This window comes from Bubalus kerabau, chromosome 10 (assembly GCF_029407905.1).
Source record: "Bubalus kerabau isolate K-KA32 ecotype Philippines breed swamp buffalo chromosome 10, PCC_UOA_SB_1v2, whole genome shotgun sequence".
Classification (NCBI taxonomy): domain Eukaryota; kingdom Metazoa; phylum Chordata; class Mammalia; order Artiodactyla; family Bovidae; genus Bubalus; species Bubalus kerabau.
This window is the reverse complement of record NC_073633.1, coordinates 17,354,631-17,373,930: the sequence shown is the minus strand read 5'-3', so window position 1 is coordinate 17,373,930 and position 19,300 is coordinate 17,354,631. Positions and strand designations below refer to the sequence as shown.

Below are 19,300 nucleotides of genomic sequence, written 5' to 3'. Positions count from 1 at the left end.
GTGAGTCTGGGAGTTGTGTCCCATTCTGCAAATTAAACCCGGGAAGATGAGGGTCGATTTTGATCCTTCAAGGTGCTGTTTTTGATGGCCCATTCCTTTGGGAAGGAATGCAAAGTGCTGATGAAGGTGAGTGAGCATCTTGCTCCTCTAGAAAACCAGAGTTCAGAGGAACCATTTTATCACAAATGCTCTCAGCCGTGGAGATGGTGGTCAGACATGGCCTAGGCCAGAAAGGCAGCCAAATTGGCTTCTGATCCAGACTGGAAATCATCTCTTGCTGAGACTGTGGGTCAGCAGGGCCTGACTGGGCCAAACTGCAAACTTCATGAAATTCATCTTGAGTTCCTTTCTCTGGGTTCTGGCAGACTTGTCCCTCTCCCAGAAGGTGGTCCTTATCAAAGGATCCTAATCTCAGTCTCTCTCTCTGTACACACCCCCCAGGAGTATTTGTATTGCATCCCTTCTGTCCTCGGCAAGAGGATCATGACCACATTTGACTCAGTGTTTTAGTGACTATAGTCACTTCCCATCATCCTCGTCTCTGACTCCGCAGGACCCTCTGAGTCAGGTTTTCTTACTATTCCCACTTCACAGAGGAGGAAACTGTGACTTCCAAAGGTCAAGTGATCTGCCCAAGGTCACACAATTGGTACGAGGCAGATCTGAGGTTAGGACTCAGGAATTGAGACCAGAGCTCCATGTGCTTGTCACCTATGGAGGACCAGAGCCTGTGGGGTGCAGGGGACGGAACAGGTGCTGGAGTGAGGTGGCGTTCCCTGGGCTGCCCTGGCCAGGCTGTGAGCCAGGATTCATCAGTGTCATGGACAAAGTGCTGCAATAAATTTCTTTTAAAATCGGAATACTTGGTTCATTTATTATACCAGATAGAGCTGACAAAATCCTACATTATCCATCCATTTTTTGTGTCATCAGATCATTTTGGGTCTTTGAAATGGCATAATGTTTTTAATCACAGCATGTGTATAATCACAGCATGGACACAGACCACTCAGTTATAATGGCAATCCCCACCCTTCCCCCACCCGCCCCGGCTTGATGGCTTCTAGGGCTGCCAGGAAAGCTCCGTAAAGTGGCCTATGTCCCCAAGAGTAGTGAGCTCAGGGCTCAAAAAACCCTGCTGTTTGGGAATATGCACCCCAAGGAGCCTTGTGGGAGAGTCTGGGCATGGGGGAGGGTAAGCTATGGAGGCACTGATGAAAGGTCCTGACTTTTTGGCAAAATGAAGATGGCTTTATTAAACTGAGAAGCTGAGACCAGCTCATCATAGAAAATGTTGACAGCAAAGTATAGAGAAGAAAGTAAGTTACCGAAAATATTATCACCCAGGTGCCTTTGCTAATATTTTAAACATCTTTCTGGACATCTCTCTTTTTTCTTGCTTGCTCTCAGAACACACATCACACACACACACACAATTCAGTTGTAATGTCCATGCTGTTTCATAACCTGTTTTTCACATAATGGTACATCAGGGTCCTCTTTCCATGGTAGTGAATGTACGTATATTATCTTTTATTTGTTTTTTCCTAACCTTTTTAAAAACTGTAAAATTTTTTAAATTAGAAAGCTTTTTTCCTATTTAAAAAAAATTGAAATATAATTGGTTTATAATATTGTGTTAATATCATGCATACAGCAAATATATGTATGATTCAGTAATATATATATGTATTTTCAGATTCTTTTCCATTATAAGTTATTACAAGATATTGAATATGGTGCCCTGAGCTATACTATAGTACTTGTTTTTATCTTTTTTATATATAGTAATGTGTATCTGTTTGTCCCAAGCTCCTAATTTATCCCTCTTGCCCTTTCTTCTTTGGTAACCATAAATTTGTCTTCTATGTCTGTGAGTCTGTTTCTGTTTTATAAGTTTATTGGTACCTTTTTTTTAAGATTCCACATATAAGTGATATCATATGACTTTTGTTTTTCTCGGTCTGACTTAATTTACTTAGTTTGATGACCTCTAAGTCCATCCATGTTGCTGCAAATGGCAATATTTCATTCTTTTTTAAGGCTAATAGTCTGTCATATATATATATATATACCACATCTTCTTTATCCATTCATGTCGATGGACATGTAGGTTGCTTCCATATGTTCAGTTCAGTTCAGTTAAGTCGCTCAGTCATGTCCGACTCTTTGCAACCCCATGAATCGCAGCACGCCAGGCCTCCCTGTCCATCACCAACTCCCAGAGTTCACTCAGACTCACGTCCATCGAGTCAAAGATACCATCCAGCCATCTCATCCTTTGTCATCCCCTTCTCCTCCTGCCCCCAGTCCCTCCCAGCATCAGAGTCTTTTCCAATGAGTCAACTCTTCGCATGAGGTGGCCAAAGTACTGGAGTTTCAGCTTTAGCATCATTCTTTCCAAAGCTATTGCAAATAATGCTGCAATGAACATTGGGGTGCATGCATCTTTTCCAATTAGTTTTCGTCTTTTCTGGTTATGTGCCCAGAAGTGGGATTGCCTTACATATATTTTCTTAAAATATGTTTGCTTTTATGATTATGGTGATGATAATACTCATTATAAGAAACACTAATAAGAGCATTATAAGAAACACTAAGAAGAACAGAAGTGATTGACTTGGAAAGCAGAAGTCCTGTGATGTTTCTCCCTTCCCCTCCTCTTACCAATGACCACTATTAATGCTCCAGTGTATAGCTTCCATATTTTCCCACACATCAATATTTTAAATGTTTACATAATATTTTGTTATGTATACATGGTGGGATTTCTTTAGCAAAGATCACCTCAGTGGCGCTAGTGGTGAAGAAATCACCTGTCAGTGCAGGTAGACGTAAGAGATGTAGGTTCGATCCCTGTGTCAGGAAGATCCCCTGAAGAAGGTCATGGCGACCCACTCCAGTATTTTTGCCTGGAGAGTCCCATGGACAGAGGAGCCTGGCGGGCTACAGTCCATAGGGTTGCTAAGAGTTAGATGTGACTGATGCAACTTATCACACATGCACCACTGACTTACGCATTCAGGTTGTTTCAATGCTGTAATGCATATCTCTTTATTAAGAGATGATGCAACATTCTTAAACCTACCTTTGGCCTTGGTCAGTTTTTTAAATTCAATTGCAGAAGTGGAATGCTGGGTTAAAGATGCACATGAAAACATGTTGTTGTGTATTGCCAATTGCTTTCTATGACACACCAATGCCCATTTCCATGACCAGTTCACAGATGTGGGGGCCTTCAGGCTTTGAGACAGTTGATATCTGACTTCAGATTCTCCTGGCCTAGATACATACTGAAGGTTCCAGAAGGAAACCTGGAGAGGCTACCCTAGTCTGTAGACTAACAACCACGCCCTCCTATTTAGCTCCTTACTGGGGAGAAGAGGTGTCCAAGGAGTGATGGGGCAGAGACTGCCCTGGTGTGGGCCCTGGGCTAGACTAGAGCGTGAGACAAGAGTCCAGTCTTCAAAGAGGTGCTGAAGATTGGACAGAAAGGTGGCAGGAACTTAGGGTCCCCACCCTCACAAGAGCACTGATGCTTGCATTTCCAGTGTTGGGCTGTGGCTTGATATTCATGAGAACTTGTTCTCTTATCCTTACTGTGTAGTCAAAGGAAAAGGAGGCTCAGAACAGTGAAATGAGTTCTCCGTAATCCAGGACTAGAATCTAATTCTCCTGTCTTCACTGCTTTATCTCCTTGCTGCTGGGAGATGGGACCAACCCAACGTAGTGGGTGAAGAGAAAGAAGAACGTGAGGAGGGGAAGGGCAGCAAAGAGAGACACACTGGAGGGGAACTTGTAGAGTTTGAAGAGTCCTAGAGATGGTATAGCCTCTGAACAAACATGGAATGAAGCTCAGAGATGCAAAGCAACCTGTCCCTGGTCACACAGCAAGTTAGTGACTTAGCAGGTAGAGAGGAAGAATGGGGCCGCGGGAAGCTGAGTTGCTCCTGAGCTGAGTTGGGCCTCAGGAGGGAAAACCCGAGGAAGAGAGGAAGTGCAGCCACTCTAAGTCCTAACAGATTGGAGCTGGGAGACCGACCAGGCTTGGGAATCCCCCACACCCCTTCAGAGGAGCAGCCCTGGACAAGAGTGAACTCAGAGGCAAGTGGAATGGAGATGGGCCTGATTCAACGTGTGTGGGACCTGTGGGGATGGTATGCATCAGTAGCAGCAAATGTCTTTGATATTTGCCTGGGGCTTCCTGCCAGGCAAAGGCCTCGGCACTTTGAGTTAAGCCACATCCTGGGTCCATTGCCCTCTCGTGGCCATTCCCATACACCCTCCGGCAGGTGTCTGGGGTCTAGGGTCAGGGCCTGCCTGAATTATTGTGTCTGCAGTGACTGGCAAGTGTTCAGGAAATGTTTGCTGAATGAGTAGATAAGACCATTTAATAACTGTACATTTCAGACCGACCCTGGGGTCACCAAATACATATAGCGAAGCCCAGATTTTCCAGCAGAAGATCTTTCAATCAGCATTTCCCTAGATCCTTAGAAATTAGAATTCCATTTGAATGCAGAGTTCCAAAGAATAGCAAGGAGAGAAATAAAGCCTTCCTCAGCGATCAATGTAAAGAAATAGAGGAAAACAATCAAATGGGACAGACTAGAGATCTCTTTGAGAAAATAAGAGATACCAAGGGAACATTTTGCATAAAGATGGGCACAATAAAGGACAGAAATGACATGGACCTAACAGAAGCAGAAGATATTAAGAAGAGGTGGCAAGAAGATATAGAAGAACTATACAAAAAAGATCTTCATGACCCAGATAACCACGACACTGTGATCACTCACCTAGAGCCAGACATCCTGGAATGCGAAGTCAAGTGGGCCTCAAGAAGCATCACTACAAACAAAGCTAGTGGAGGTGATAGAATTTCAGTTGAGCTATTTCAAATCCTGAAAGATGATGCTGTGAAAGTGCTGCACTCAATATGCCAGGAAATTTGGAAAACTCAGCAGTGGCCACAGGACTGGAAAAGGTCAGTTTTCATTCCAATCCCAAAGAAAGGCAATGCCAAAGAATGCTCAAACTACTGCACAATTGCACTCATCTCACACACTAGCAAAGTAATGCTCAAAATTCTCTAAGCCAGGCTTCAACAGTACATGAATCATGAACTTCCAGATGCACAAGCTGGATTTAGAAAAGGCAAAGGAACCAGAGATCAAATTGCCAACATCTGTTGGATCACTGAAAAAGCAAGAGAGTTCCAGGAAAACATCTACTTCTGCATTATTGACTATGCCAAAGCCTTTGACTGTGTGGATCACAACAAACTGTGGAAAATTCTTTAAGAGATGGAAACACCAGACCACCTTGCCTGCCTCCTGAGAAATCTGTATGCAGGTCAAGAGGCAACAGTTAGAACTAGACATGGAACAACAGACTGGTTCCAAATTGGGAAAGAAGTACATCAAGGCTGTATATTGTCACCCTGCTTATTTAACTTATATACAGAGTACATCACACAAAATGCTGGGCTGGATGTGGCACAAGCTGGAATCAAGATTGCTGGGAGAAATATCAATAACCTCAGATATGCAGATGACACCACCCTTATGGAAGAAAGCAAAGAACTAAAAAGCCTCTTGATGCAAGTGAAAAAGGAGAGCGAAAAAGCTGGCTTAAAACTCAACATTCAGAAAACTAAGATCATGGCATTTGGTCCCATCAGTTCAGTTCAGTTGAGTCACTCAGTCGTGTCCAACTCTTTGCGACCCCATGAACCGCAGCAAGCCAGGCCTCCCTGTCCATCACCAACTGCTGGAGTCTACCCAAACCCATGTCCATTGAGTCAGTGATGCCATCCAACCATCTCATCCTCTGTCGTCCCCTTCTCCTCCTGCCCTCAATCTTTCCCAGCATCAGAGTCTTTTCAAATGAGTCAGCTCTTCGCATTAGGTGGCCAAAGTATTGGAGTTTCAGCTTCAACATCAGTCCTTCCAATGAACACCGAGGACCAATCTCCTTTATAATGGACTGGTTGGCTCTCCTTGCAGTCCGAGGGACTCTCAAGAGTCTTCTCCAACACCACAATTCAAAAGCATCAATTCTTTGGAGCTCAGCTTTCTTTATAATCCAACTCTCACACCCATACATGACTACTGGAAAAACCATAGCCTTGACTGGACGGTCCCATCACTTCATGGCAAATAGATGGGTAAACAATGGAAACAGTGAAAGAGGTTTTTTTTTTTGCCCCTCAAGATCATTGCAGATGGTGACTGCAGCCATGAAATTAAAGGACGCTTGCTCCTTGGGAGAAAAGCTATGGCCAACCTAGACAGCATATTAAAAAGCAGAGATATTACTTTGCCAACAAAGGTCTGTTTAGTCAAACCTATGGTTTTTCTAGTAGTCATGTATGGATGTGAGAGCTGGATTATAAAGAAAGCTGAGCACTGAACAATTGATGCTTTTGAACTGTGGTGTTGGAGAAGATTCTTGAGAGTCCCTTGGACTGCAAGGAGATCAAACCAGTCCATCCTAAAGGAAATCCTTTAGGAAAGGAAATATTCATTGGAAAGACTGATGCTGAAGCTGAAACTCCAATCCTTTGGCCACCTGATGTGAAGAACTGACTCATTTGAAAAGACCCTGATGCTGGGAAAGATTGAAGGCGGGAGGAGAAGGGGACAACAGAGGGTGAGATGGTTGGATGGCACCACTGACTTGATGGGCATGCGTTTGAATAAATCCTGCAAGTTGGTGATGGACAGGGAAGCCTGGCATGCTGCAGTGCATGGGGTTGCAAAGAGTCAGACAGGACTGAGCGACTGAACTGAACTGAACTTAGGAATTCTAGAATTCAGAATTAGAGAGTTGGAAGGGTCTTGAGGTAGAAGGAGGGGATATGAGTTGGCAGGAAACTAATATTTTATTGAGTGCATTCTATGTGCTCGATTCTGGACCAAGCACTTTACCTGCTGACTCATTTGATATCCTCACAGCTCTGTGAAGTTGGTCCTTTCTCATGTGATTGATGTGAAACAGCCCCCGAGTAGTTAAATGACTTTATCCAGGCTGTGTAACCAGTAAGGTGGAGTCAGAATTTGAGGCCATGTCAGTCCCACTCTGCTATTCCCTTCCATGAGCGCTGGCATCAGTGTGCTATGTGACTTGAGGACTTTAAGTCACCTGGGAGTAGTTTGCCCTTCAGTGGGATGAGGTGTTGACACGTGATGCTCCCGGGTCTGTCCAGGTGCCATTCTGGTCCCACATGGCTTGCTGTCCAGCCTTCACCTTCACAGATCAGTTTTGGGGGAGACTTGACCAGGTGATGGATCATTCTACAGGCCCCCTTCCTCAGAGCTCTTTTCCCATCTGAGCATCTGTGTTTGCATCTCATGTTTTAGAAATGTTCTTTGCAGAGCAGGAGGGAATGGGGACCAATCCCCATGGGGCTGTACGGCCCTGAGTGACTGGCCTGTCTGTGAAGGTTTTGGGGATGTGGCCATGACTTAATGCCAGGGCGCAAGGGACTCCCCCAGTTCAGAGAACCCCACAGCCCTGGGAACAAGTGGGAGAGGGGAGCAGAGCAGGCCTGTAGTGGGTTGGGTTGGAGGGGGCTCAGGCAGCCTCTGGGTTGGCCAGGCCAGATGAGTGTGCCCTGATTTGCAAAGAAATGGAAAGATGGAGATAATTGCTCTGTGAGAAATAGAATGGCCTCCGAACACAGATAAGTTTTCTCCCTTCATCTTCAGAGGGGCTGGAGGCTGGGGGCACAGCTGTTGCCTGCCTGGGAATGGGAAGGCTGAGGCCTCAGAGTCCAGGGCTGCGTCTGTAGGAGAGGGAGGCAGATGCTTCATGAATTTGTTGGTTTCTACCCCTCTGCCTTCCCGCTCCTCCCCTGCCCCGGGGATATGCTGCGATTTCTCTCCGAGCCTGACTAATGTCAAGACCACTTGGTCTCCGCCGGGCTTGAGGGCACAGGGGCAGGCCAGCCCTCTGACCCTGATTAATGGGCACTGCAGTTCTCCGTGGTGCCGTTTTCAGGATTTGCAGCCCGAGCTTTCCCGGGTGAGGAGAAAGCAGAATTTACCGGTTTGGTGGAGCCCTAGGACGGGGACGTTTACCGTGTCTCAGGAGGTGACTCTAATCCCGATTGATCCCAGTGGGCAGACTCCTGGCAGGGCCTCCATGTTGACGCTGGGAATTTCTGCTGCTCTTCTGTGGTCAGGGAACCACTCTTTTGGAGATTAAGAGCTGCGGATTTATTTTTTTAAACTTTTTTTAAGTGCAGGGAGATTAGAAAGCCTTCAACATAAGCCCAGCTCCTGGAGGGATTCCTGGAGGGTAGGAGGCTTCATCAAGGCGAAGGGTGAAGCTCTTAATTATGGGCTGATCGTGGCTCCTCTTTTCATCTGCACTAATCAAACCCCAGCAAGGCCAATAAACAGAGCGGGGCTTGGGGACTGGGGACCAGCTGAGAGCAGTGGGGAGATGAAGGGGAAGGTCGGCTAGATGGGATGATACCCTTGGCATTTACCCCAATGAGTGCAAACTTGGCTTTTTTGTTTTATTAAGGAAAAAAAACAGAGAAGTGTGTGTGTGTGTGTGTGTGTGTGTGTGTGTGTGTGTGTGTGTATTCTATAAATAGAAGATAGAAATCTCTCTCTATACCCCCACGCTGGGAAGAATGTGAGGTGTTTGCTTTATCAGTCTCACTCTGGGGTTTGCTTCTGCAGTGTCCCGAGCCTGAAAGCGCCTTTTCATGAGGCTCTCGGAACTCTGGTCAGGCCCCCCCACTGACTGCAGCTTGAGCTATTGAGTGGGCTTCAATGCCCACCCTGTGTTGGTTCCAGGAACAGACATCCCCCGGCGCTGGCGGGTTGGCCCAGGCAGGAGTCTGTGAATCTCTCTCAGGATGTCATGGTGCCCACTGTATCCGTCGCCAACAGATTGGTGTCTCTGTGGTGTGATGTCAGTGCAGGGTGGGATGCCTCGCATGCTGAGGCCTGCTGGCAGTACAGGTTTTTGGTGGTCTCTGTCAGGACGGACACAGGCCGTGTGGCTGGTCCTGGGACTTGGGCTGGCTGAGAGGTCCAGGGGAGGTGGTTAGCTGTAGAATCGACAATTTGTGGAGTCGACAAAGATGGTTTGAGCCCCCTCTCTGTACAGCAGTGCTCTGGGTGCTGGGGTTGGCAGTGGACACAGAGACCAAAACCCCTGCCCTCAAGCAGTGTGTTTGTGTCTTAGTTGTGTGCTAGGAGACCTGGACTTGATCCCTGGGTTGGGAAGGTCCCCTGGAGAAGGGAATGGCAACCCACTCCAGTGTTCTTGCCTGGAGAATCCCATGGACAGTCGAACCTGGAAGGCTATAGTCCATGGGGTCACAAAGAGTCGGACACAACTGAGCAACTAACACACACACACACAAAGGGAAGGAAAATGATGGACAGGTTCCAAGGCTCCAAGAGAAGAGCTGAGGCCATATCCAGATGGTTCATATACGAGAGGAGCGCTTTTCAAAGTTAAGAAGACCGCTCAGCAATGTAGGGCAGGGACAACAAGTGCGTGGCACCCATGTGTCCCTCTCCCATCCTGCGCCTGCAACAGACATCACTAATCAATCACAGCATGTTCCCTTCAGCCCCATTCCTCAGGAGAGCATTGCAAGCAGCTAGTACCAATCGATGCCCAGCATTGTGACTGGAAACCGCCCAGGGCCCAGAGCCTGACCACCGCCAGCCCTGCTTCCCATCCAAAGTTGCTGAGAAGGAAGGGCTCCCTGGAGGAGACTGGGATGGACAGAGAGCAGGTTCCAGGTACACAGACCAGGTTCCAGTGTCCAAGATTTTGGCACATTCAGGATGACAAGGCAGGTGGTGGAAGCGAAGCAGGTAGGGGAAGATTTTTGCACAGATGGACCGTGAGGTCATCACAACCGATCCTGGGGCAGAGGCCATCTGTCTGCCTGCCCTCTGCCCTGGTTTTACGCATCTTGCCTAATGTGAGCAGCTGGTGTCTGGCCAGGTGTTTGTTGCCATCAGAGAGACAAGCTGGATTCTACAGGTGCTGGTGCTGGCAGGGGCCCAGGAGAAGACGGGATCTCCAGAGGATGCTGCCAACTCTAAGGTCTGCTCAGCCTGCAAGGCTGACCCAGGCCAGGACAGAAGGCCAGGGTCAGCTATGATGTCTCTTTAATACCCAGTGGTAGAGTCCCTTTAACACTAGATGCCAGTCACAGACGGCTCTCAAGTGTTAGCATAAACAAGAGGATATGAACTCTGAGGATGCAGATGGTCAGGACTGGGACTTCCTCCAGACTTGATGGAGAGGAGCAGAGTTGACCAAACTAGCATCCCAAAGAACTCTGTTGCTACAGACATCACTAGAAAGTTCTATGGGAAAGACTGGATGAAACAACCAAACAGGTGTCTTTACTCTGGGTCTTCCCAGAGCCCAAGGTCTGCTCAGATACACTGTGAATATTTAAGATGAGGACATAGCATGCAGCATTTCCTGAACTTAGTCACTCATGGCAACCTTCGTCTGGGAGATTTTATCAGTAGCTCATGGGGCTAGTGCTTCATAGAACCCAATTTTGGAAAATGCCTGGCAAAGTTCCCCATGTTGCCCACTTCTGCTCCACAGTGCAAACTCTCCTAGACTCTCCAGCAGCACCTGCACGTTCCTGCCTCCACGTGCTGCCTTATGCAGTACTTGCCCCGAAGGCCCTTTATCTGCCCTCCCTTTCCATATTCTGTCACTCAGCCATGTCTGACTCTCTGCAACCCCATGGACTGTATGTAGCCAACCAAGGTCCTCTGTCCATGGTCTGTCTTTAGTCCCATCTGCTCCACCAAGTTTTCTATAAGCCTCCAGGGGACTCAACTGCTTGCTGCTTTAGCCTCTGAAAATGGACTGTAGTTGACTTGGGTTATTTCTTTGCATCCTGGAAGCATAGCCCAGGGCTAGGCAAGTAGTACTCCAGGAATTTGATTAGTTAAGACCCTGCCAGGTGTGCAGAGTAGCTATACCTGTGGGCAGGTGTCAGCCTCACCTCCAGTTGAGCAGGTGTAAAGCAGCCAATCGGGAAAGAAATTTCCACCTCTAGAACTTCACTCCCTTCCTCTGCGGCTTACTGTGTGGGGAGCATGGACCAGAGGGGAGGGAACCGGCTGAACTGTTTACATGTTTTCTTCCTCTGAAGGGAAACCAGGGGCATTTTCTTATTTAATTATTAATGCCCCGAATCAGATAGTGCCCGCTGTGTTAACCTCTGTCACTCTGAATGGAGTCAGCCTAATAACCACCAAGGCAGGATTGATTTTCCCTCAGCGTCTCATAAGCATATGTCTTTGGGATCTGTCCTCAGAGAGAGAGCCTGGGGAAGCCCCATTAAAGTTAATGGCGATGAGTTGCCCCCATGTGGGGATGGCTCCTTTGTGGCTGCTCTTCACTCCACCTCAGTGAAGTGGCTGAGACAAGTAGAAACACATTTTCTGAAATCAGATCCCAAAAGGAGCTGACTGGCAACAGCCTAGGACTCGACCTGAGTTTCAAAGCATTTACGGACACGTCAGAAAGATGAAGTCAACATGCTGGCAAAGACATCAGGGCAAGATGGGAGGCGATGAGCGCTGGACCGTGTGGCCAGGCTGTAAGCTAGATGAGTGTAGCATGCCTGGCACGCTGTAGGTGCCAAGCCATACAGAGGGGAGGGTGCCTGGGCGTGGATGGTGTTTGGAGGTGCAGAACTGAGGAAGAAGAGCATTGAGGGCAGGAGAGCAAGGCTCAGGGGTGAGGGAAAAACTGAAAGTGAGACCGGTGTGACCTGGGGAGGAGGGAAGGGTGGCAAGGTTGCATCTTTTAGACTGGCCATGTTCAAAGAAAAAGCCTGAGGGCTGAGGGGGTCCTAGAGGGGTCAACTCTTGTACCTGCAGACTGGCATCTTTTCCCCCAACCACACCACCACAGAGGCAAACTTGGCCTCAGACGGGGAACTTTGTGAATACCGGTGATGGGCTGTTCAAGGCTTGGGTGTGAGTCCTGGGGAGCACCCTCTGCTCTGTAGCCTTGACGCACTCCGATGACTGAGGAGTGCTGTGTCAGACCCCCCTGGCTGGCCATGTCCTGTGCTCCCGCATCCGCTTCCACCTTCTGCGTGCTTCTCCAAACACCTGTTACCCTCTCTGTGCCCTGATGTCCAGGTATCTCCGTGGGAATCAGCCAAACTGTCCTGTCCAGATTTGACTCAGAGGGAAAGGTTTTACAAAGTGTGGTGGATTCATTTTGATATTTGGCAAAACTAATACAATTATGTAAAGTTTAAAAATAAAAAAAATAAAAATAAACAGATCTCCTCAATTATAGCCACGATCCAAGTTACCTCCATTTGCCACCCCTCTCCCGCCAGCATGGATCAAAAGCAGCCAGAGCACAGTCTCCACTAGTCCAGGTGGCCTCACCCTTTGATATTCTAAGCTTCATAAATTTAAAGATGCAGCTGGGGGTGGGGGTAGGGCGGGGTGGGGTGGGGGGAGGTCCTCTCAGAAAAACACTGGAGATTACAGCATGGGCCTGGCTCAGATGGTAAAGAATCTGCCTGCAATTCAGGAAACCCAGGTTCGAGGTTGGGAAGATCCCCTGGAGAAGGGAATGGCTACTCACTCCAGGATGCTTGCTTGGAGAATTCCATGGACAGAGGAGCCTGGCAGGCTACAGTCCAATGGGTTCCAAAAACACAACTGAGCAACTAACACACAGGATCAGCCAAAGTAATGAGACAGGGACTTCCCTGGTGGTCCAGTGGCTAAGACTCTGACCTCCCAATGAAGGGGGCCCAGGTTTGATCCCCGGTCAGGGAACTAGATCCCACATGCCCACAACAAAGATCGAAGGTCCTTCGTGCTGCAGCTAAGACCTGCTGCTGTTGCTGCTAAGTCGCTTCAGTCGTGTCCGGCCCTGAGCCAAATAAATAAATAAATATATATTTAAAAAAGCCACAACAGAGTAAGGAGACAAGGTCATGGAGAGAATCAAGGCCAGGCATCTCCGCCTGGCAGTCAGACTTTGTGAGCCTTTCTGTGTGTCCTTTGTTTCTGTATCTGATGCCTGATCAGCCTGCCCTGCACCTGGAAGAAGATGCCCGTCCCCCAAACTCAATGCCCATCTTGGGCGGTTCCTTCTCTTCCCAAAGGGGAAGGTCTCACCTTCTCTGGGAGGAGAATGCGTTGAAATGCCTGGCAGCCCTAGCACTGTGGGGCTCAGGGAGTGCGGAGTCAGTCTCTCCAGGCACTGATGGAGTTGGCAGGGTGAGCCGGTGGGGGAGTGAGGAGCGGCTGCGGCTGGTGACTGCTGGACGCTGCGAATTGTGCAGAATCGCTTTTCTCTTTAGGTTAGCCGATTTTCAGAATCCATTTACCCAGATTATCTGCAGATCTCAAACAGAGAGAAAAGCCTCATTAATCATCAATTGGACCCCCATGGTTACATAGAATTTGTGACAATTTGTTTATCTTTGAAGGAGCTGCTAAGAAAGAGTTTAACAAGGCAAGTGTTGAGGCAGGGGAGGAGAGAGTTTAACCTTTCACGAAGGCAGGAGCTCCATTTGGCTTCCCTCTGAGTACAGCCTGGGGGCGTGTGCAGCATCCCTGCCACTCTTCACTGCCCCCAAGAAGGCTGAGCGCTTCCTTGTCGGTAAACTCTGGGCCAACAGACTAGAAATCCTCAAGCATTTCAAGCCTGGGGACCCCTTTTCAATGTCAAAATATTTTCTATACCATCCCTGCCCCCAGTTATTAGAAGCTGCCTTGTTTTTTTTTTTTTTTTTTTTTTTAGTGTGGCTGATTGAGAATAAAAGCTCCTCTGAATTTGGTAAAGCTTTTAAGCAAATCACAATCACATCTATGAACACATGAAATATAGCGCTGTCTCTCTGAGTTACAGTGTTCTTTCAGTCTGTAGCTGACGTTGGAGCACGAATGGATTGCAGGTCCCCTGGAGGTAGCTCTGGGGCCCCCTGCACCCCGACTAGGACGAGAACACTCGGCCAGTTCTCTAAGGCCGGTGGAGTCCTGGACAGGAGGGAGCCTCGGAGGTCATTCAGCTATTCCTACCTTAATGGTTCTCTGCCTCTATGAGGAGCCCTCTGATAGGGAATCCTCAGTTCCAGGGACCCCAGGGGGTTGGCATCTGTGTAGGCCCACTTAACACCTGTCTTACGCTGTCACTTCAGGGGCTGGGATCAACTCTACAAGCTGCTTCCTCAAACCCCTTACCAGGCTGTCCAAGCCCTTCACCTGCCGGTGGGTATGATGTGCAGAGACATATCACCCTGGGTGTCAGTAGGTGGTAGCCCATGGGAGCAAGAGAAGCAAGGGCCAGCCTTCTGGGCAACTTGTTTGACCAGAGCTGCCAAGAAGGATTTTCTCAGCTTCGTTGTCCCCAGGGCCACACCAGCTATCTTTCTTCTCTGTCTTCACTGAAGGAAAGAGTTGAGAGAGGAAGTGAATGGGCAAAGCGTAACAAAGATGAGGGACTTCCCTGGCGATCCAGTGGCTAGGATTCCCCACTCCCATTGCAGGGGGTATGGGTTCCATCCCCAGTCAGGGAACTAGGATCTTGCATGCTGCACAGGGCGGCCAAAAAAAAAAAAAAAAATGTTGAGGGAGAAGGGACAGGGGAGGGTGCTGCTTTTAAGGCAGTATATCAGAGTTTCTTGGTCCAAGGATGGACTCAGGAGCTTCAGGACACCCTGAAATCACAGCCAAATGGTGTGCATATGGGCATATTTCAGGGGAGAAGTTCTGTAACTTTCACTAGATTCTAAAAGCAGTCCATGAACCAAAAAGCTTTGAGAAGCTCTGGCCAGAAATTTAACGTTTCCCTGACTCAGGCTTCCCACTACCCAGTTACTCAGAACTGGTGAAGTGTTACCGTGTTAGTCGAAGCCTGCAAGTGTGAAATATCAGATGCTCATTACATGATGATGATGCAGAACTTTGCAGCTTAGCGAACCTCTTCCGCCACTTCATGTAAGGCGTCTCGGTGCCAAACAGATGCCTGGGAAGATGATGTGATTAATGACACTACTCTCTTTGTTCTTCCTTGCAGGGCCCAGGATGGTGCTCTCAGCGGCAGGACTCATTGTCTGCTCCCTCCTGCAAATCGTCCTCTCCCTGAACCCCGAGGACCCCAACGTGTGCAGCCACTGGGAGAGGTAAGATGTGGCTCTTGGACGGCCAGACACTCCCTGGGGGCTTCACCCTGGTCTTGGCACTGCTGGGAAGCCATCCCCCAAGGGCCTGCAGTCCAGCTGGGGACATAGCACGATCCTGAAAGGCAGGCCAAACCCATATAGATTCTGTCTGAGACTATGGGGGTGGGGATGAGGGTGGGGGCGCTGAGTGACAGGCAATGTAAATGAGGCAGCCTGGTAGCTGACACTTTCTTTCCTGAATTCACACTTCCAGCCACTTTACAGATGAGGAAAAAGAGTTCCAGAGGAGAAGGGACTGTGGTCCAGAGGTTCTCTTCTCCGAGGCTGCGGTGCCTTTCTGGTCTCCCAGGACTGGCAGCATTGCAGCAGCTCACATGTGTGGAGCGGCCAGCAGCCTGCCCCGAGGAGCTTGGGGGTGTGGGCTGACCGGGGAAGGGCAGCTGCATTCTGGCTGCGGCACTAGGTCTGGGGGAACAGGCCAGGGCCCTGCAGAAGACCTGACTTTGAAGTACAAGGTGAAAGTATTGATTTTGGTGAGCAGAAAGACAGTGACCAGAGACCCAATCAGAAAAACCGAATTAAACCCTGGAATTGATTGGCCACGCTGACCAGGATGACTCTGCCACTTAGATGTTAATAAATCAAATGAATAAAATTAAGATGGGGATCCGATGGGGGAAGCGGGTGGTAGAGGAGGGCTGGTGAGTGGGGGAGGGGATCATGCTCCATGCCCGTGAGGGTGAATGTCCCAGCCCCACAGCAGGGAGTGTCCCCTCACCGGGGGACCTGGAGAGACTGGCTGAGGAGGCGGAGGGATGCTGTTGCCTCCAGTGACCAGGTTGAGCCTGGAGTGGAAAGGCTGGAATGGAAGTGGGCTGCTGCTTTTGGGGAAAGTGGGAAGAACAGTGATGCAATCAGTGATGAGATCTTGGTTCACACCCATCTGGAGTTTTCCATCTGTTAGCCCTGTGACTTTCGGATGTCTCTGAACCACTCCCAGACTACCTCTGTCTCTCTGAAATAGGGGGCAGAATTACTCCTGCTTCACAGGCTTGTTGGATGATCAGGGTACCAGTTTCCTGAAAGGGCTTTGAGGACCGTGAAGCTCAATTATTGTCTTTTCTTGTTGACGACTCAGCTCTGCAGGGACAGTTAACATAGATCCTGCTGCACATCAGGCCCCCTGAAGAACAGGTGAAAAGCAGAGTCTCGTGGGTCCTCTCTGCCCAGACTCTGATCCCCTAGATCTGGGGCGGAGCCTATGCAGATACAGTTTTATAAGCTTTCCATGTGACTCTGAGGGGGTTCCAGGCCCTTTACCCCTCCCAGTTTAAGGGAATGTAAACCTTTTTTTTTCCCAGTGGGTGAGGGAGAAAGCAGGCGACTTCCACATTAGTCTTCGGTTTGCAGACTTCAGTCTCAGCAGCCCTGTCTCATCCACCTTTCCCAGCTAGGGTACCATTGCTTCCTGCTGATGTCTGTGCTGTATCCTAGCTTCTGGAAGGTCTCCTTCCTGTCTGCTCCCCTCTGCCTTCCCAGTGCCTCTGACCTCTCCTCCAGGAAACCTTCTCTGATGGCAGGACCCACCCTGACTTCCCTCTTCTCTGAGCGCCATGTGTACCAGAGGGTCAGTTCAAACTTAAACCAAACTCTCTAATTTTCTAAATCTGCCCAACATGAACTCCTTTGGAATGTGAAAATATTTTGATCCAAACCTGCACTGAGCAGGGCTGTTTGGGCCATCAGCTGAATTACTGCTTTGATGGATGAAAGAGGAGAGACTCCAGCAGCTAAAAAGAGGTCAAGGGGTTCTCCAGCCCCAAGGCGGGAGACTGTGCAGTGAGGCTCATGTCACCAGACACCCCTTCCTTCGTGGTTCTTCCAATTGAGCTCCACTGTCAGCTGTGCACGGATGAGTCTAGTCTGTGTCATTCCAGAAACACACCCTGTTCCCCAGAGACCACTTAGGGAGAATTTCCCAGATGGATTAGTGCTTCTGGCAGGCTCCTCCTTAATTATGCCCCTCCACTGTAAAACCCAGCCGAAAGACCTCCCCTGGCTAGTAAAGCCCAGCTCTACAAGATTAATCTGGCCCCTCATTAGCATGTTGGCAAATGAGCATGTTAAACCACCCAGCCATGAAACCAGGGGCACACACTTCACCCGGAAACTTGGAGCTGGTTCAAGGTCTGGTTGTCTGACGTTCTCGGTGTAGGGCCCCCCTGGCACAGCTGGATCTGTCCCCCATGACACTCTCCCCACCGCCTCTTTTGAGCTGATGCCCTTTCTCAGAGCACCCACTGTTCTTATCTGTGCTGGGAGGGATACCTGATCCCCTGGGTGGGGAGTCTGGTCAGTGTGTGGGTCTTGCTCCCCATTCCCTACTGTGGTCAGGGAGGAACTATCCCTCAGTGCCCAGCAAGGAGGTAAGTCACTGCCAGTCGTATAATGATGATGGCCAGCATCTATTAGGCACTGATGGTATACCCATTAAGCTGTGTAATATCTTTTGTTGAGCATTTTACCTGTGTCATCTTGCTTTACCTTCCCACCACCCTGACAGATGCTATCATTGCCTCCCATAATCCTCGCAGTAACTGTATGAAGTCCCTGGTAATATTTATCATCAGTTTACAGGCGTGGAAATGGAGGCTTATGCTAGTTAGGTATCATATCTAAGGATGTATTGCTAACAAGTGACAGAGTTGAAACTTGACCCAGAGCCCCTGTGGCCTTATCCATTTGTTCTCCTGCCCCCAAGACTCAGTAGAGATGCAGGAGCCCAGGGTCATAGACTTTCAGAGCTGGAAGGGGCTTGGGGATGTCAGGGGCAGATGACGAGCTCAGTTTCTGCAAGCTGAATAACTGCTTTGATGGATGAACGAGGAGAGACTCCTCGTGGAGGGGAACAGGTCCGGGTCATTTCCGCATAGACGTGCCTCTGACACGTATCTCTAAGGTGCTGGTATAGCAGCTCGGTAGGGGCCTCCTAACATCCTCCATGCAGCAGAGACAGAATTTCCCACCACCCTGAGTCCGTGTGCATCGCTGACAGCTCCTGGCTTCCTCTTCCTGAGCTAGAGACCTTTGACATTTCTGGTGGCAGCGAGCCTGCTAGGGATCCACTCGGGAGGGGGCTGGCCTGCCCCAGCCCTCCTCTCTCAAGTAAACCAACAGTTTCCTCAGGCAAAGCAGACGGGCTTTTATAGCCTGGACCTGGCCATCTGGCCCAAGTCAGTGAGCCTTCTGGGGGAAAGCGCTGAATAATACCAACTGATACAAAATTAATTCCTGAACTCTCAGCTGAGGTCCTCTCCCCTCATGCACAGAAAGTGTGATCTTCACTTTCCACCCCGGTGTGACTGCTTTCTCATAGCATTCCTGCCAGTGCAGGCAGGTAGAAAGGCTTATTTTGGTAAAGCTGAGAGCTGCTTGCCAGTGGCTTCTACCCAGTGGTCCAGTTTACAGCTAATAGGCAGGTAACAAGATGCCACTTTGATCAGGAGGTCTGGGGGCATGGCGTTGATGCATGCCTAGCTATACTAGAGACATAATAGAACAGAGGGTACCTGGGTGACCTTGAGGAAGTCACTTAACCACTCTGATGCTCTGTTTCGTCGTTTGTAAAGTGAGGCTAACAACGCCACTACCTACCTTACAAGATGAGGATTAAGAGGGCTTAAAACACTTAACATAGGACATTCAAATATGAGCAGTTACTGGTACCAGCTGTGTGACCTGGGCAAGCCACCTCTAAGCCTTTGTTTCTTTATCTATAAAATGTGACCACTTATTTCATAACGTTGCAGCAAAGATCAGCTTCCATACATGCACTTTGAAAACCATAAAGATCTGAACAAGCAGAAAGTATTTTAAAACTTGCTGGCTTTGGGCCTTCCAGAACCAAGTAGAATAAATGCAAACTTTATTCATTCTCTGTTAAATGAACAAATGAATTCGAACTTCAGAAGATGAGCTGAAAAGATGAGCTTCAAAAGACAGTACGGGGTGTGTCCTGCATCTTACCTGGGGTCAGAAAGGTTTGAGACCGAGAGTACCCAGGGCAGGAGGAAAATGGAGTCAGGCAGGGGAGGTTGGAGCCCTTGATACTTGGCTGTGCGGCCT

The 19,300-nt window shown here is 48.8% G+C and overlaps 1 protein-coding gene across 1 annotated transcript in view; it reads left to right on the top strand.

The window, feature by feature from the left end:
* MEGF11 (multiple EGF like domains 11) overlaps window positions 1-19,300 on the top strand; it is a 389,965-nt gene that overhangs the window by 117,454 nt on the left and 253,211 nt on the right. Inside the window, exon 2 of the mRNA XM_055536753.1 lies at window positions 15,070-15,175. Within this exon, the coding sequence (XP_055392728.1) occupies window positions 15,078-15,175 (98 nt within the window). The 5' untranslated portion in view covers window positions 15,070-15,077. The remainder of the gene's footprint in view (window positions 1-15,069; window positions 15,176-19,300) is intronic.